Source organism: Epargyreus clarus, unplaced genomic scaffold (genome assembly GCF_041222505.1).
Source record: "Epargyreus clarus isolate Ecla_fem2 unplaced genomic scaffold, WU_Ecla_fem_2.2 ptg000008l, whole genome shotgun sequence".
NCBI classification, from domain to species: Eukaryota; Metazoa; Arthropoda; class Insecta; order Lepidoptera; family Hesperiidae; genus Epargyreus; species Epargyreus clarus.
In genome coordinates, this window is record NW_027332216.1 from 10,484,334 (window position 1) to 10,501,280 (window position 16,947).

A 16,947-nucleotide genomic window follows, 5' to 3' on the forward strand; every position below is an offset into this window, starting at 1 on the left:
TTATTTTCTTTATTACATAAAATAAATAGCTAATTAAACAAGCTAAGCTCAATGAATTGACGGTAGGGACGAATTACGAATTTTGGCTTTGGCAAAATTAGTTTTGGAAGGTTTCACATATTTCAAGAACATTTCATTAACGGCTACTCTGTCTCTAACAGAAATAGTCTACTAATTCAGTAAAAATATAATTTTCATTCAACGCAAAAACTAAAGAATTTGATAAAATATTTACAAAATTCCGATACTGGCCTCATTTTATAATATTTCAGTAAAAAGGTCGGAAAGACAACGAAATTCTGCCATCATAAAAATATAAAGAGACATTAAACGGAAGCGTTAATAAAATCTCACAGGAAGCAGCGTAGGTGGAAGTTACGCTCAGATAAAGAAAAACAACATTACGCTAGAAAATATTGCTGTAAATATGGCTAATTTTATTATAAGTCTTTTACTTAGATATTACGGAGGTAGCAGTCAAAAACAAGTTGAAATAAATATATGAGTACATTTCACGAATAAATAACTTGCGATAATAGCTCGGTTTCTTTGGTGGGTAATGTTTTTCGGGAACATGTGTCTCAATCTTTAACACGCCCTGTAGCCCAAGCGTCTTGACCGGTCTTAACATGTGAGGTGTCGTTGGATTCGTCTAAATTGCGGGAGTGATATAGGCTACATTACTTTACTTATCAGCCAATTATTGTGAAATAGACGGTTTTTGTTTTTATAACAAGTGTGTGTAATAATTAATGTGAGCACCCGCGCTCGTACATACTAATTTATAATGTCTTCGTCTGCGTGTGTGTGTGAGTTATTTATTTCATAGTGTCACGATTCGCTTAAGCAAAAAATAAAAATAAAATATTTCATCTAAGTTTCTATTTCATACATTTTAATAATTTGGCAAATATTTGTCATTCATAAAACCGTAAGCCAAGCAAGAAATAAAATTAGTATGCAGGTTTACAAATCCCTACGACTTAAAATTTTAGCTGCCATTAAGACTGTTCTCTTTAATTGTCTTCTTAAATGTCAGCGTGGAATTAGACGCTTGAGATTTTTTGTATTGTTGTCTGATTTTAGTAAATGGTCACTTTATTCGACCCGTTTCGCTACTGAACATGTAGGTTAATCATTAGGTCGTACTGTTTGCTTTTATTAAACATCGAAGTGAATAAATATCGTAACGAACGTACGAGCTACGTAATTATATTTGTGTCGTCGACCTCCAATTCATCAATTTTCATCCGATAATTTGATACGGAATATAATTGCACTTAACAGAATTCAGCGTGTAATTGTATTAATAAGTTTCGATGGCCAATAGATCAAATTGTTATGCAGTAGAGCACTTCACAGAATTGTAACAATAACTTTATAGAAATTGAATTGTACTATTGTACTTGTAACATAATCGAATCGAAATCGAAATCGAATGTAGGCACACATATCTTTACTAAAAATTTCGATATTTTAACTTTGTTTTCTACCCTTTAACCATAGATTTTACTAGTAAAGATTACTCACTCCTAACAAGAAAATGTAACCGTTGCGTAAAAACGTTTTGCCATGTCTCAAAATATCCCTAAAATATTTGAAATATTTATTTATTATGTAAATTACGCAGTATTAGTATTAGTTATTATTGGTAAGTTTTCTCTAAAATGTTTTTTTATTTGACGACAATTCAAAAAAACAAATGACAAACAGCTGCATATCAGCCTTTTAGGGGCTTCATTCAATTTCAAGGCGGCGAAGTATCTTTACGTATCAAAGACTTTAACATTAAGTTGGTGTATGTATCGTATGTATGGTTCTACGTATTATGGTCCTTTAAGCCGGATTTTTCTTTTCAGATCACTACGAACTTTGGCAGATAATATTAGATTTACTGGTACATTCGTATAACTCGAAGACCATAAGATTCATAACTAAAATGGTTTCACATTCTCTTCGACCCTAGAACGCCCTGCGCGGACTACGGATTATGCACGTAAAGGATACCGTCTACATTAATAATTAAAATTTCGATAGTCTCTCTACTGTATTGTTATAATAACATTATTTCCGTTTCTGCTAAATTTATTTCATTCAAATTAGCATATATCGGAAAGATACGTACAACCTGGATCTACATTGAATAATGGTACAAGAATTTCGGTAGGCACTTAGATCGGTTGCTTGGGTAAAAAAAATGTACTACGTTATTAGAGTGGTTTTCAATTAATTTGCAGTATACATAAAATAAAAATAACTATTTTAATGTAACTGGAGTAAGATGATCAAGTGTTCACAGTATTTTTCCTTAGTCAACAATGTCGCATCTAAACATACGATAAATGTCCCCGAAGGTAAAGTTACCCTTATCCCTTGAACCGATTATGCAAATTCGATCCAGTAGCATAAAAACTTAAATTCGTTGCGTAAGGGTCCTTATCCACCAGAGATATGCGAGGTAGCTAAACTATAGATGTATCAAATCTAGCAATAAGATTACTTGATTTTCATTCAATGAAACGTTTCGTTCGTTAGCCACCTTAGATATCTCTAGTGGAAAGCCACCCTAATAAAGGTCGGAATCGGGGCCGTTCGGAGCGTGACAAGGCGACGCGGACGTCGTCGTTAGCCACCGCTATCATCAATCACTCGTTATCAATTCCACCCACGAAATATTAACCAATTATAACAACCAGCGCTCTGTGTGCCGTTCAAACCCTTTCATTCCCTGATATTCTAATTTCGATGAGCCGTCTCGCCGCTGCTGCGATAAGCTCGCAGTAACGTTTACGTCATCAATAAATTATGTTGATCGTACTGATACATCTTCTGCGTTGTTGTCGTTTTTAATATACGAGTATTATCTTAATATTGCTTATGGTATACAGTACGTCTACAGTTTTATTCCACGATAGAAGTTTGACTTTTAAGGGTGTTTTAGTAATCCAAGGACTTACCAATCATGCGGAGGTGGTGGTCGCCTGCGAGCTTGCACACAACAAGGTGGCTCTTGTGGCTCGCAGGGTAGTTGGAGTGCTGGCGGTGGTGGTGGTGGCGGCGTACAAGCCAGTCGTCGCGCGGCCGCTGCGCCCACGTACTCCACGTAACGCGACGGCGGTGGCGAGCCCGCGATGTCCTCGCGGCATGCGGGCCCGCAGCACTTCCGCGGCGCTGGCGGCGGTGGCCGGCACGCCAGCCCGCAGTACACCGGCGGCGGTGGCCGCAGCGGCGCCGGCGGTCGCGGCACGTACCGCTCCACCGGCACGTGCGCCGCCGGTGGTACATAACGTGGTCTTCTCGCACGCTCCACTTCCGCACTCCGGCGCATCCGCCGCGGTGATGCCGAAAAGCGGTCCGGCAGCGGCGCGGGCGGCGGCGGGCTGAGCCGCTCCGGCGGCGCCACGCTGAACGCGCCAGCCGCCGGGAAGCGCTCGCAAGGGGAGCGCGCATACTCCTCGCCCATGGCGCGCGGTCAACCGCCGCCGCCCGCGCGCCCTTCCAGCGTCGGCACCCTGTCTCACATGCCGCGCGACCACTCTAACACTGTCACTAGACCGGCGCTCCGCTCGCTCGCGGGGGCTGCGACACTGTCCCGATGTCCGCATTCACTTCGCGAACGCCATCGCGCTCCGCCGGATCGATAGCGGCGGCGCGGTGCGGTCTCAGAGGACGCCCGTCGCGGAGCCTCGCCCGCGACCCATCGTTCGTTTTCACGGGTCTTTATCGAAGATTCTGATCAGTCCTGGAGTCTGGGGCGAGGCGAAATTGCGTCTTCGAGCAAGATGGCCGCCTTCGTCATGTCCGCGTGCGGCGCGCCTGCGCGATTAACACTGTGCGATGTTTGTTTTCACCGTACTGGCATCGAAAAGCAATCCTTTAACACTCGGTTATGCCAATAACCAAAGGGGGTCGATCACAAAGTCGTTACTAAACTCGTATATTGATACAAAATCGCGTAGCTTTGACGAGGTCGGTGCGGAATGTCGCGGAGAGGACGAGGCGGCGTGCGTCGCGGAGCGCTCGGCGGAGGTGCGGAGTGCGCGTGTCCGCGACCCGCGGCGACGTCAGGCGGTTGCGCGGCCTGCGCGTATCGACGCTGTCGCCGCGCGCCGCTGGCCCGACCCTACCTTCACTCCGCTCCGCTCCAAACACTCGATTGCGAATAAACCTTCCTATATATGTATATCTACTGCCTACGTTTATTTTCAGTACCTATCCTGTTCACACAAACCTTTATTTGATCCGTTTTTATTGAAATAACCTCGCGCGGTATCCATTTTTGCCATGAGCCTCCAACGTTTATCTAATATCAAAACTCGATTCCGTAGCAATTCTACTCTAAATACATACGATGATTGGAATTGGGTTTAATTTAAAAGATTCAATTATTAATAAACCATGTTTAAATGCGTTAAGTTAGTTTCTATATAAAAAGAAAATCAATCTTTTGCGTTAAATCCTAACACTAGACGCGCTTTTTCCCGACATTGAAAATTAACACGTATTCGAAGGATTACAACTGTCTACAGCTTCTATACACGGTGCACGTATACCTCTCGCACGCAACCCGACGTCACTTAACATCTTCACTTGTCATGCAAACAGGCTATATATTATTCAATCCAATATGTAAGGACAATTGGAACAGCACGCACTGGCACGTCATGTCTGAAATCAGTCTTGAATGAAATCTGGACGCGTTCTAAGATTGCCTTGATTTAGGAACCATGTACGGGTTTATGTGTTATTTTCGGTCAATTTAAAAATATAACATTATTTAATTAAAACCCTGAGAGATGGAGTCTCCTTCACGGCGGTATCAAAAGATCAGTATTTAATTACATTTAGCATCAAAACTTTTTTCACTGCCGTTCATGGACCTACGGAACAGGGGTATTTAATTCAATTTAAAATAGGGATACTATAATACTACCTGAAGTCGATCACAGAGGCATGCCATTCCTGTCAGCATCTACACCCTTTTACATGCTTTTACAAAAACGCAAATATATGTGGCCGTTGTACCTCTTGTCGAAATAAATTTTAATTTTACATGTCTTAAAAGTGTATTCTGTTTCATTATGAAAAAGTAATGTTACTGGACTGCTATAAATAACATTCTTACTATTTACAGTGTAAAACATTATGATAAGATACAACTAACAGCATTTTTATTCAGTAATCATATACTTATTATATAGGATTAGTGCGATACCAGAATAATCCTTTAACATCGAAGCCTTCTATTATAAGCATACATGATATTAAGTAATGTAAAAACGCTTATTCAAATACAACCTTAATGGATATTAAATCGAATAGGCTAAGCCGATAGAGCCTCATGGAACACGAGTAATAGAAATTCCATCGGATTTTCCCTTTATTTGGACTATTAGTATTAATAAATGAATTTCATTCGCATAGGAGCAGCTGTTGTAGAGAATCCTTTATCTAGCAAAAAGACAAAAAAAGGTTTTTTTTTAATATAACGTAAGAATACTAATGTTCGCAAGTGTGTCAGTCGAAGTATTTCTTACTATACCTATGTTTTATAATTTTTGTTTAGCCCATTTGAAGATTTAAACCAACAGTCAGACTGACGAATATTTTGTGAAAAAGTGTGTATATTGAAAATGCCGTTTTTATATATAAATGATATTAACATGTTGTGCTGTATAGCCTTTAATAGTCTCCATATCTCTCCATCTTTCCCGTGGACATAGTAGAAGGACATTAAATACACCTAAAATATTATTATTAAAAGCATCTACATTTTGTTCCGTCATAGGTGACAACCACTTCACACCATTTAACAAACAAAAACAATAACCAAACGGCACTTTCAATCTTAAATTACTGCAGTATGATACCATAGATTAGTAAAGATACTTCGCCGCCTTGAAATTGAATGAAGCCACAAACGGCTTATTTGTAAGTTCTTTTTTTGAATTCTTGACATATAAAAACATTTTTAGAGAAACTTTACGAATAAATAACTAATACTGCGTAATTTATATAATAAATAAATAATTGTTTCAAATATTTTAGGGACATTTTAGCACGGAGACGGGGCAAAACTTTTTTACGCAACTATTTCAATTGTCAAAACTGGTTGTACGTTTTCTTGTTAGGAGTGAGTAATCTTTACTAATCTATGTATGATACAAATGAATGGACGAATGTGAGGTCTGGGATAAAGGCCTTGGCTCAATCACGCACCCTTACCTATAGGTATACATTGACGTTCACCCCAACGGAATGGGAAACCATTTACCGTATTCCGGCCGGGAATATTCATTTACAAAGACCGTGCTGTGGAGCGGTCGGAATTCGTAGATGAATTCGCCATTGTCGGTCTGAGGCAGAAACAGTTGAGTAATTATTGTGAATCTCAGTAGTTCCCCGAAATTCATCAAGGCGTTTATGTTTAATATTCAATTAGTGTATTATGTTGTAAAAGTGGGATGCTTCATTTATAAAATAGATATTTTAATAAATTAAGATTCGTTTGAAGGTGGTAGAACCCTTTGTGTTCGACTCCAGTGGCACCACCGCCACACCTATTTCTACCTAATAACCGCAGTGATAAGCGCTGCTATGTTTCCGAGGCGTTCCAGCTTAGTCCTCAGGGGTAGCGGTGCAGCTGATTCCTACCTATTCCTACATATTCCTACCTGAGTAACCTGAGGTCGACCATAGGGCCGACCTCAGGTTACTCAGGTAGGAATATCTAATCCTATCTGGGGTTGATTACAGATGTCCATGGGCGGCAGTAGCCACTTTCCATCAGGTGGACTGTATGCTCATCTGCTACTCCCATTTTATAAAAAAAAAATCGTCTCTGCTGTAATTTTGGACGTGTTATTCAACGCACATATTTATTAAATGTGCTTTATTATGTTACTGCTGTTGTACCCAAAAACGTTCCTATATTCTAGCTGTTAAACCACACGTATTATTTGCTGATAACTTGAAGTACGGTACGGAAGCTTTAATGTAGTTGTTTACAGTCGTCGTCACCCATAATAGGCAGGGCATCTGTTCCACTGATGGACACTGGTGTCCTTTCTGAATGAGACATACAAATACATAGACATGTTTTATTGTTAACATTAGCGCACCCCTACAAAAATAACATAAGTGCATACATCTACATATTCTTGCACATTATTGTTGCAAAAAATATAATGCTTTTTCGAGAACATGTTATTTTGTATAAAACTTAGTATTTACTGGCTCGGAAAAGTGAAATATTTGCGAGATCATGTTATTCCGACTTAGTATTACACAATAACAATAAATACTAAGTATATAATTATTTAGTCTTACTATATCATGTTCCTGCAATAGAAATATACAAATAATACGATACACATAACACTCAATTAGCATTATCTCCCTTTCATATGCATAGACGTATTGTAAGCGTTCAAAGGAAGCCACCTAATGGGAAGCATCGTCTGGCGTATACCGAGAGGAGCATTCACTAACAAAGACAGTACTGTGAATTGGTTGGAATCCGTTCAATGCGTTCGTCATGTAGGGAAGGAAACATGATGATGTATTGCATATATGCTTGAACTAGGTAGCTGTTGAATTTCAAACTGTGGTACTAACAGATATCTCAAATCTATGCGAAATTCGACCCGCGTCGTGGAGCGGTCACCATACTGATCCATCGTGCAAAAGGTTCCAGGTTCGATTCTGCCAGACTGACATCTGATGATGTACATGATGATCTGATGATGTACGTGATTTACATGATGTACTTCGATATCTGTTATGGGTCTGCGCAAGTGCTCCAGGTTCGATTCCCCGGCCAAACTGACATCTGAATGATGAGTTAGGATATACGAGTATATTCTAGGTCTGGGTGTTTGTGTATTTGTCTTTGTGTGTGTCCATGACACCCGCGACATGCATTTGAATAAAATGATGATTCTAAGAAACTAGAATATAAAATAATAACCCTGAACAGACATATAAATGATATAGAAAATTTAGATTTTTTTCTCACCTATGTCCAATCGTCCATGCTACCCACGACACAGAAAAATACCTAGTGTTGTTGTATGGGTATAGAAAGCGTTATAATCTTACAATAACTGAATTACTTAACGTGAATTACTTGAACTGTGAAGTTCTTGTCTACTTCTACACTGCAACTTCGAAGTAGAGTATCCCGAATTCAAGTTAATCGGAACGAAGTTTCCATAGAATCCGATACGATATCTCTAACCGTTTGATTAGACGCAGTATCGCATAATCATGATTTACTAATGCTTTCACTTGGTGACTAAACTCTAAATTGGGTACCAGGCCTGAATATATTGATACGACCTACTTATACACATATGTGTATATATACACATTTTTATATTTTTTAATCATAATAAACATTAAGATTGTTTGAATTACCTATATGGTGAGTAAATAGGTAAGTTAACGGGTATTTTTACCATACACATGCCACCTGTAAACATTTAAATAATTCTCACCAAATACTGCAAATAGATGCAATAAAATTGTGCATTATCCACTTGTAGTTGATAAGTGGAAAATGCACAATTTTATTATTCACGCTTGGTACGGAATTGAACTTGTTTATAATATTTACCATTATATTGAAGATACATTAAGGTTTATATAGAAGAGAAGAGAAGAACATGCAGTCCACCTGATGGTATGTGACTCTTGCCGCTTATGGACATCTGTAATCAACCCCAGATGTGTTGCTACGTGGGGGATAAGTTGGAACTTCTCAAATGACGTTTCCACTACCATACCCTTCAAACTAGAACACAGCGGCGCTTAACATTGCTATCATGAGAAATACATGTAACGGCTGTGCCTCTGAAATCGAACCACAAGGGATTTTACTACCTTTAACATATCAAATGTATCAAGCAATTAGGATTAAAATAATTTACGTTTTGCCATTTGTTGTTACCCGACTGTAGAGGGTAGGGTTTTTCTTTCTTTCATTCTTAGAAACACCTTAGTCTTAGTTAGATTTTAATTGAATTTTTTTGATTGTTTATTGTTGAATGTGACATAGGCTGTAAATTTGTTTTTGAAATAACTGTCTGGTGTTCCGTAAATTCTTGAATTGATAATATCTCTGTGCAAAAAAACAGTGTAATGATAAAAAGTCGGCTTCCGATTTTGCACATTAAAACTCCTTTTTCGCAAAGAAACAGAAACATGATTAATTTTTGCGGAGCTCCTAATTATGTTTTAATCTATGTTCGTTAAGATTGTTACGACAGAACGTTGTTTTGCTACAGAATTGGAAAAAGAATAAAATAAAATGTTGATCAGAGCAAGATTATTTTCTTTATTGGTTGTGGTTTCCTGTTTGTTTTATTTAAAACATAGTTTAATTGGACGAGATATTTTTATTTATAGCCATAGTTCCTCAAGATGTTTTATCATTTAAGTAAGTGAAAAATATTTTTATGCACACATAACTTTCAGAATTTAAAAATCAGAGGCCTGGGATTCAAACTTTGGACCCCATGATTAATATGTAATACATATATATAAAAACGTAGCAGTTCACATAGCACTTATGCAATTTGATATAATTTTAAAATTATTTATTTGAGTTTAGTAAAACTTCTAGCTTTGTTATAGTTTTATCGATATATTTATTATTAAATAGTATTATTCGATAGTAAATTAATACTTCATTATATTCGTTTGCAAATTAGACCGTTAAATAGAATCAACTATGAATTGGACAAAAGATCATATCACTTCATTTAATATCGTAGAACAATGGCACCTCGGGGCTATAGGACAAATACGACTTACAGCTATTGTAGACGTTAATCCCGTTACAATCAAGGGCCGGCCAATCCACGCCCGTTCATTAACTCTTATCCAATTGACATGTTTGTTTGATCATTTGTTCCAGCTGTTCTCCATGCGCTGTGCTGACCTGAACGAAAAGATTTAATTTTCACTTTTTGTCATTTGAGCAGATAAGTGTCACCCATTATATTTCTGTACAAAATTAGTTATATTGACTCATTTAAGGTGGCAACTCCTCGAAAATGACAAATATTTAGGCTAATAAATGAATTGTTTGCGTTTAAAAAAATAACGTTATCGTTCCTGAATTTCATCTTACATAGATGGGAAAATGCATTATATAATGTCGTTTAATTTCATAGAACTCTATCATCTCGAAGATACTGTACGAGTCAAATAGACCTATCACTATTATAGACGTTAATCCCGTTACAATCAAGGGCCGGCCAGTCCACACCCGTTCATTAACTCTTATCCAATTGACATGTTTGTTTGATCATTTGTTCCTGCTGTTCTCCATGCGCTGCGATCACCTGAATGAATGGATTTAATTTTAACTCATTAGATTTTGTCCTTTCTGCGAGATTTATGCATCCCGGTATATAGGTGTAGTGAATTCGTGACATTATCTTATTTTAGGTAGCATCTGTTCGAAAGGGGTATACTTTTTGGACAGATAGGTTATGTTTGCGTTTAAAAAAATAAAATTTTCGTTACAAAATTTCTTCCTATAAATTGCACAACGCATCATATAATTTCTTTTCATTTCATAGAAGCTACTCTACGAGGTAATCTCGACTTACAGCTTACAGCTATTCTAGACGTTAATCCCGTTACAATCAAGGGCCGACCAGTTCACGCCTGTTCATTAACTTTTATCCAATTGACATGTTTTTTTGATCATTTGTTCCAGCTGTTCTCCATGTGCTGTGCCGAGCTGAACGAATGAAATTAATTTTAACTCATTAAATGTCATTGGTTAAGTGAGATATTTGTCTCCTATTATACCTCTATAGTGTTGACTCATTTAAAATATGAAGTGGTAAAAAAGAACATGCTTTTACGCTAATAAATGTATAGTAAATTTATACAATAAAATTAATATTTTATCACTGTATAATAAAATAACAAGTTACTTTACGGAAACCAAAAGTGTTAATAACTCTATTGACGTGGTCACAGAATTTATCTAGGAAATACATAGATTAGCAAAGATACTTCGCCGCCTTGAAATTGAATGAAGCCACAAACGGCTTATTAGTAAGTTCTTTTTTTGAATTCTTGACAAATAAAAACATTTTTAGAGAAAATTTACGAATAAATAACTAATACTGCGCAATTTACATAAATAAATAATTATTTCAAATATTTTAGGGACATTTTAGCACGGAGACGTGGCAAAACTTTTTACGCAACTATTTCAATTCTCAAAACTGGGTACATTTTCTTGTTAGGGGTGAGTAATCTTTACTAATCTATGTATGATGCAAATGAATGGACGAATGTGAGGAAATAGTGTAACTAAGAAAAAAAACAAAAAATATTCCAATTTGCCTTTTTTCAATATACAATACTCGTTAAATTCCAACATGACAAAGTAAGCATATAAAAAGTCAAGAGGAAGTAATTGCTCCATTATCCTCTACCGGCGTTTCAAAGCATATCTCAATAGAACGTAACATGCTTGTTATGTTAACATTCATTCAATATAAGTACATAATATAACCCGGCAGTGTGATGTAGGCAGTCGGAATCCATTACCCAGGGCCGAATTTAGGAGAAGGCAAGCGGGGCTACTGCCCCAAGACCTGATAAAAGTGTCCCGCACAAAAAAGATAAAAATTAACCAAATTCGAAAAAGCAACGTTTACGTTTCTTTTTACAGTCTTCTTCGTACTTTTATCGGCCATACTTGCGCTAAACTAATTATACATAATCAGTTCACTATTTCTTTGAAATGTTTTATTTGTTAGGATTTTTTTAAAGACAAGCTTTACACTCACTTGACAAACAAAATCTTATTTTTGTTCGGAAATTAATTAGGGTCTCCTTCGTTGCCCCAGGACTTGCATAATCCCAAATCCGGCTCTGCCATTACCCAATTAGGCGCATTGCTCCAACGAGTGCAGACACCTGCCCCGTAAGCCCATTAAACATCCTCTTTATATCTGAAAATCTTGTCATCAATAGGGACATGTAAATCGAAAATTAGCTCCATTCATAAAAAGCTTCTGTTCCATATCTTAAAACTTTTCTATTACTTATGCGTTATAAAAATCATGTACAACATTTAATTTAAAAAATATGTTAATAAAAATATGTTATGTTTACTTAAACAGTTCAGTAAAGTTCCTAAATGTAAGTAATTAACTAAGTAACTATACGTCATCTTTAAAAATAGAACATTCAAATATTCTTATAAAAGTTAATTCCATTCCACAAAAAAAAAAATATTTCGGAACACACACATAAATATAACTTTCTATTTTTAAAAATTCAAATATGATTATTCTTTTATGCGACGGCTCTACCAAAGTGATTGTTTTATTTGTTTTTCACAAAACATTTTAACTTTTCACATCTATTATTGTATATTTCTTAACAGTTCAAAAAGTTTAAGTATTTCGTAAAATGTAACCATGCTTGTTACGATAACATTTATTTAATAAGCATAGATAATCTGACGCGGCAGTATGTGACGTCACAGTGTCGTAGTCCATTAACCAATTAAGCACATTGCTCTAACGATTGCAGACACCTGCCGCCTAATTCCATTACACGACCTCTTTAAGACTGACACGTTTTATTAACTATTTAAGTACTTTTTATTAAAATATAATTAAAATAAAATTAGTGGAACCCTGTAGTCCAACTGCACCTGTTTCTATTTTATAATATCAGTGATAACCACTGATGTTTGGCGTTTGAAAGGTAGGTTGGTAGTTGAAGAGTAAGTAAGGTAAGACAGAACCACTTAGGTACACGAGTCGTTCCGTCTTAGTTCTTAAAAGTAACGATACACCTGTAATCTAATTTGGTTTGACTCAATACTTTTGTTTCATGCTCTTCATGTTATAAATCACTGCGTTCTTCTATCTGTCCGGTTATACGGTTATGCCTCAAAAACCACTGGGCCCATTTACTTTATTACAATTTGACTATGGAAATGCCTCAAGTAGGTAATTAAATCTATTTTTATATTTTCGACATGAATTACATTAGAATATGTAGCCAAGGATAGCAATAATAATTTTCAGCAGCGAGACGCCAACAGTAGTACAATTTAGATAAAAATCCAAGAATCCTGTGTTTGTCACACAAAATTCTGCGGGATCAAATCTTGAATCCTCCAACCTCATCACACATGTATAGACCTATCAGTTAGTTACCCAATTAGGCGCAGTGGGGATGCTGTAACGAATGCAGACACCTGTCGCCTAATCTCATTTGCGCTGTGCGAGCGGATGCCGTCAACTAATGCCTTATTTACACGTGTTACGTGCCTGTAGTCTTTTTGGTATTAACCTAGTTTGGTTAGTTAAGGACAGAAGGCTTTGTGGTGTGAGTCTTCAGAAACCACCGACATCTGTTCTGCCTGGTAACAGCGGTGTTACGCGCTGTTCTGGTTAAGGGAAAATACATATCCGAGATGTTTCAACTTAGACTTCAGGTGTAAAAACGAATTTGTGGCCGACCTCAGGTAGAACTCTAATGTTCCCTGGGTTTATTATAGATTTCCATCAGCAGCAGTAGGTTTACCTTTGCTATTCTAATCGGAAAAACATCGGCACTTAGTGGTAGTGTATCTGCACCCTCTTAGCACTTTATATAGCACTTGCAATTAACTTAGCATATTTAAACAATCACTTAATAATTATCAATCATTATGCATCAATTATCAAAAATAAAGTTATTCTATTATAATAATAGCCAATCTGTTACGAATACCAAACCATTCCACTTCTGCGTATATCCACACTAAACAAGTATGAGCATACATAGAATATTCTAGTGCATTATTCGTGTATGTATTTCATACACAGAGCCCACCTGTGTCCAATTATATCCCTTTGTGCTAGAATTTTATTGAATGACGCCAGGGACACTACACATCCAACGAGTTAGCTTTCATATGAATGCTCTGTTTCACTTTGTTCAAAACAGATGAAATATACGGGTTTATTCAATAACATAATTTTAGTAATAAGTTTTTGGGATAGGCCTATTAATGTTATGGCTTGTCAATTTCCTCCTCTCCTGTGGAACGTCAAATAATACGCGGTAGTGGTATTAAAGTACGGGAAAAAGGAAGAAACATACGTTATGCTAGAAGAATTGAAAAAAAGCCAGTTCAATATTAGTGTAAGTAATAATTTCGGTTGAGACCGCGTAAGTAAAAATTTTGGGGTTTAACTCCCCAAAATTTAATTTAATTACAAACAAAAACCATTTTTAAACATTTCCAGATTAATAAGGATGATCAAAATCCAAAAACGTAAATGAAATCTGCTTACCGAACTAGCCGAAAAAAAACAACTAGGTATATTAAATTACCGGTAATGAATACACAGGTATCAAAAGCATATTAAAATTATATATTTTATGTTATTTATAGGAATTATATTAATTTATGTTATGTAAATTAATATCATAATCACGCTATAAAGTAATGTTTTCATTGCTGTACATTGAAGTATACTGTATAATTTTAATAACCCAAAGTAGGCCAAATAGTTTTATATAGCTACAAAAGGTGAATTTAGCATCAAACAAATTAATGAATAATTTAATAGACACGCAGAATCCGTATTCCACCCTATTAAATTTTTATAATTACGCTTAAATTTCTTTCATATTATTTGTTGTTTTATATACCGTTGTTATGTATCAATTTTTAATTTCATTAGATAAGCTAAAATCTTTAAGATAATATCAATATTTATAAACGAATCATTCAATAATTGTGTTACATAAAACATTATGCTTCTAATTGTGTATTTAGTCTGTTTAAATATTTTATTAAATTTTTAAATACTTAAAGTGTAACACATAAAATTTAAAGAGTATTGCCTAAATAAAAATAAAAGGCACGACAATTATAAAACAGTTTAATTCATAAGCATCTTACACTAAAATATACAATATTGTTATAGTACTATATACAGTTATCTTTAGATAACAAAACTGGGTAAAACTTTATTCAGATATTTACGCGTTAGTACTATTTGCGGATTTGAAACTCATAGATTCCATTTTCGCTTCTTTCGGGCAATCCTCCCATAACCACCAAACTGTTACTAGGATTTCAACATTTATCAGTAGTAGAGACAAAAGTGGTATCGAAATCTTGCTTATGAAAGACTTTATATTGCCCTTCGCAGTTAAGATCGGCTTCACCAATCCGTTCACGATTATATCTTTGAAACCTTTGAATTCAAGATCGCCTGACTTAGAACCAGTTAGGAAAGCTAAGATTAATTGAAGTAAACCGCTCCATTTATCCATGCCCGTATTTGATGCTGGTTTAGAAATACTGCCCCAATCCGGTTTTAGGAATGGAACACTAATTCCTGGGTTATCCGTTGTCGGCATTTCTGTTGTATAAGTCTGATAGTGGGCTACTTCTGTATGTTGTTTCTTCTGATGTCCATGTTTAGCTGAACCTGTTACTCGCAGATCCGAAAAGTATGATGGAAAGCTTTGTCTTGTATCAGCTGCACGAAGCTCTTCAGGATCACTGTCCAACTCATTAACAGCATTGAGAAAATCACTAAATGTAAAACTGGAATTGGCAACGTTGCGTTGTTCTTCCAAATGGTAATTGGAAGGTCTTGTGTGGTATATTCGCTGTTGCTCCGACGGTATTACATAGTTATCCGATGGATAATAGTTTCGATATGCGAGAGGAGGATATCGATTTTCATTAAACATTGTTTGCGCTCTATACGGATGAAATCCAGGATCACACGTAACACAAAGTAAAGTAAAAAACATTATTGACACCACTTTTTGATACTTCAATGCCATGTTACATATATGTCTGGTTAAAAGCACTTATGATACGGGTATAACAATGTAAGATCGATGTGTAAGTAGAATGCAAAGTGTATCAGTCGGAATTCAGAATAAAGCAACTATGCATTGGCCTACATTTTCGCGTACTTGTAAACATTACTGTGTCAGCTTATATCGACCCCGGAACCGCAATCTATTGACATGCATTGAGCGACTTTGTCCCCCGCTAAAACACTTAGCAGAGATTTGGCAATGGTACTATCCTCATCGACGTCATCTACGAGTAGAAACGTCACAGCCGCCCCAAAACTGCTACTCCAGTCGCTTTTCGAGGACCTTTGAATCACGCAAGCGAGTCGTTGTGAACAATCAGTAATCATCCGTGACTTGTGACCCTTTCTCTTTTTTCTTTTAAAGTATTTTATCATCTTTGATATAACCGGCCAAAGGAAGAGAGTCTTAAGTCCCAACTTTGCGAGCACTGCGACGGCTAAAGGAACCAGTAACAGCTTTCCTGCCAATAGTTTCAGGAACATTATGACTGCAGCCGAAAACATTATCTTGGCAGCGCTCGCTAGCATGCTTGCGAACGATGAAAGTGTATCTGATTTGGGGCATCCATAATATCCTGGATCGTATGCCTTCCTTATCGAATCACCGTAGTAATTTGATGCACCAGTAAACAAATCCAAAAATGGTGATGCTTGAGGGCTGGCCGTGCTCAGCGCTTGATCCTGAGCGGCGGCTTTAAACATAACACAAAAAACAACAATTACCACGAACATTTCTTTAACACTGTTCCGCCTCGAGTACTTAAATTTATTTAATACCTTCGCTATGAAATTTCAATTTCAAGACTCAATAAGCAGGAACAATTAATTATGGCTGTGTAATGCAGGTAACGGTACTGGGGTCAGTTAGTTATTTGGTTTTGAGAACAAGTTTAAATAAAAGAAAGCATGTCTTACTTATTAATCACTTACATTATTCTATTTTAGCTCTCTGGATAAATGTTATTTTTGAATTAAAAGTATCAATAAAATATTATTAGAAAAATTTAAATTTCCCTTCGATCAACGATTAGTATGAATCGAATAGCTCATTGTTTACGTTAAG

General features: G+C 36.5%; 2 protein-coding genes across 2 annotated transcripts in view; both read right to left on the bottom strand.

The window, feature by feature from the left end:
- rho-5 (rhomboid-5) overlaps nucleotides 1–4,019 on the bottom strand; it is a 240,369-nt gene extending 236,350 nt beyond the window's left edge. Inside the window, exon 1 of the mRNA XM_073075970.1 lies at nucleotides 2,958–4,019. Coding sequence (XP_072932071.1) covers nucleotides 2,958–3,463 — 506 coding nt within the window. The 5' untranslated portion in view covers nucleotides 3,464–4,019. The remainder of the gene's footprint in view (nucleotides 1–2,957) is intronic.
- Nucleotides 4,020–15,613: 11,594 nt separating this feature from the next.
- Nucleotides 15,614–16,806, bottom strand: LOC140744027 (uncharacterized). The gene has a single exon (XM_073075462.1). It carries the CDS (start codon nucleotides 16,614–16,616, stop codon nucleotides 15,996–15,998), a length of 621 nt encoding a protein of 206 aa, XP_072931563.1. The 5' UTR covers nucleotides 16,617–16,806; the 3' UTR covers nucleotides 15,614–15,995.
- Between the last annotated feature and the right edge of the window lie 141 nt (nucleotides 16,807–16,947).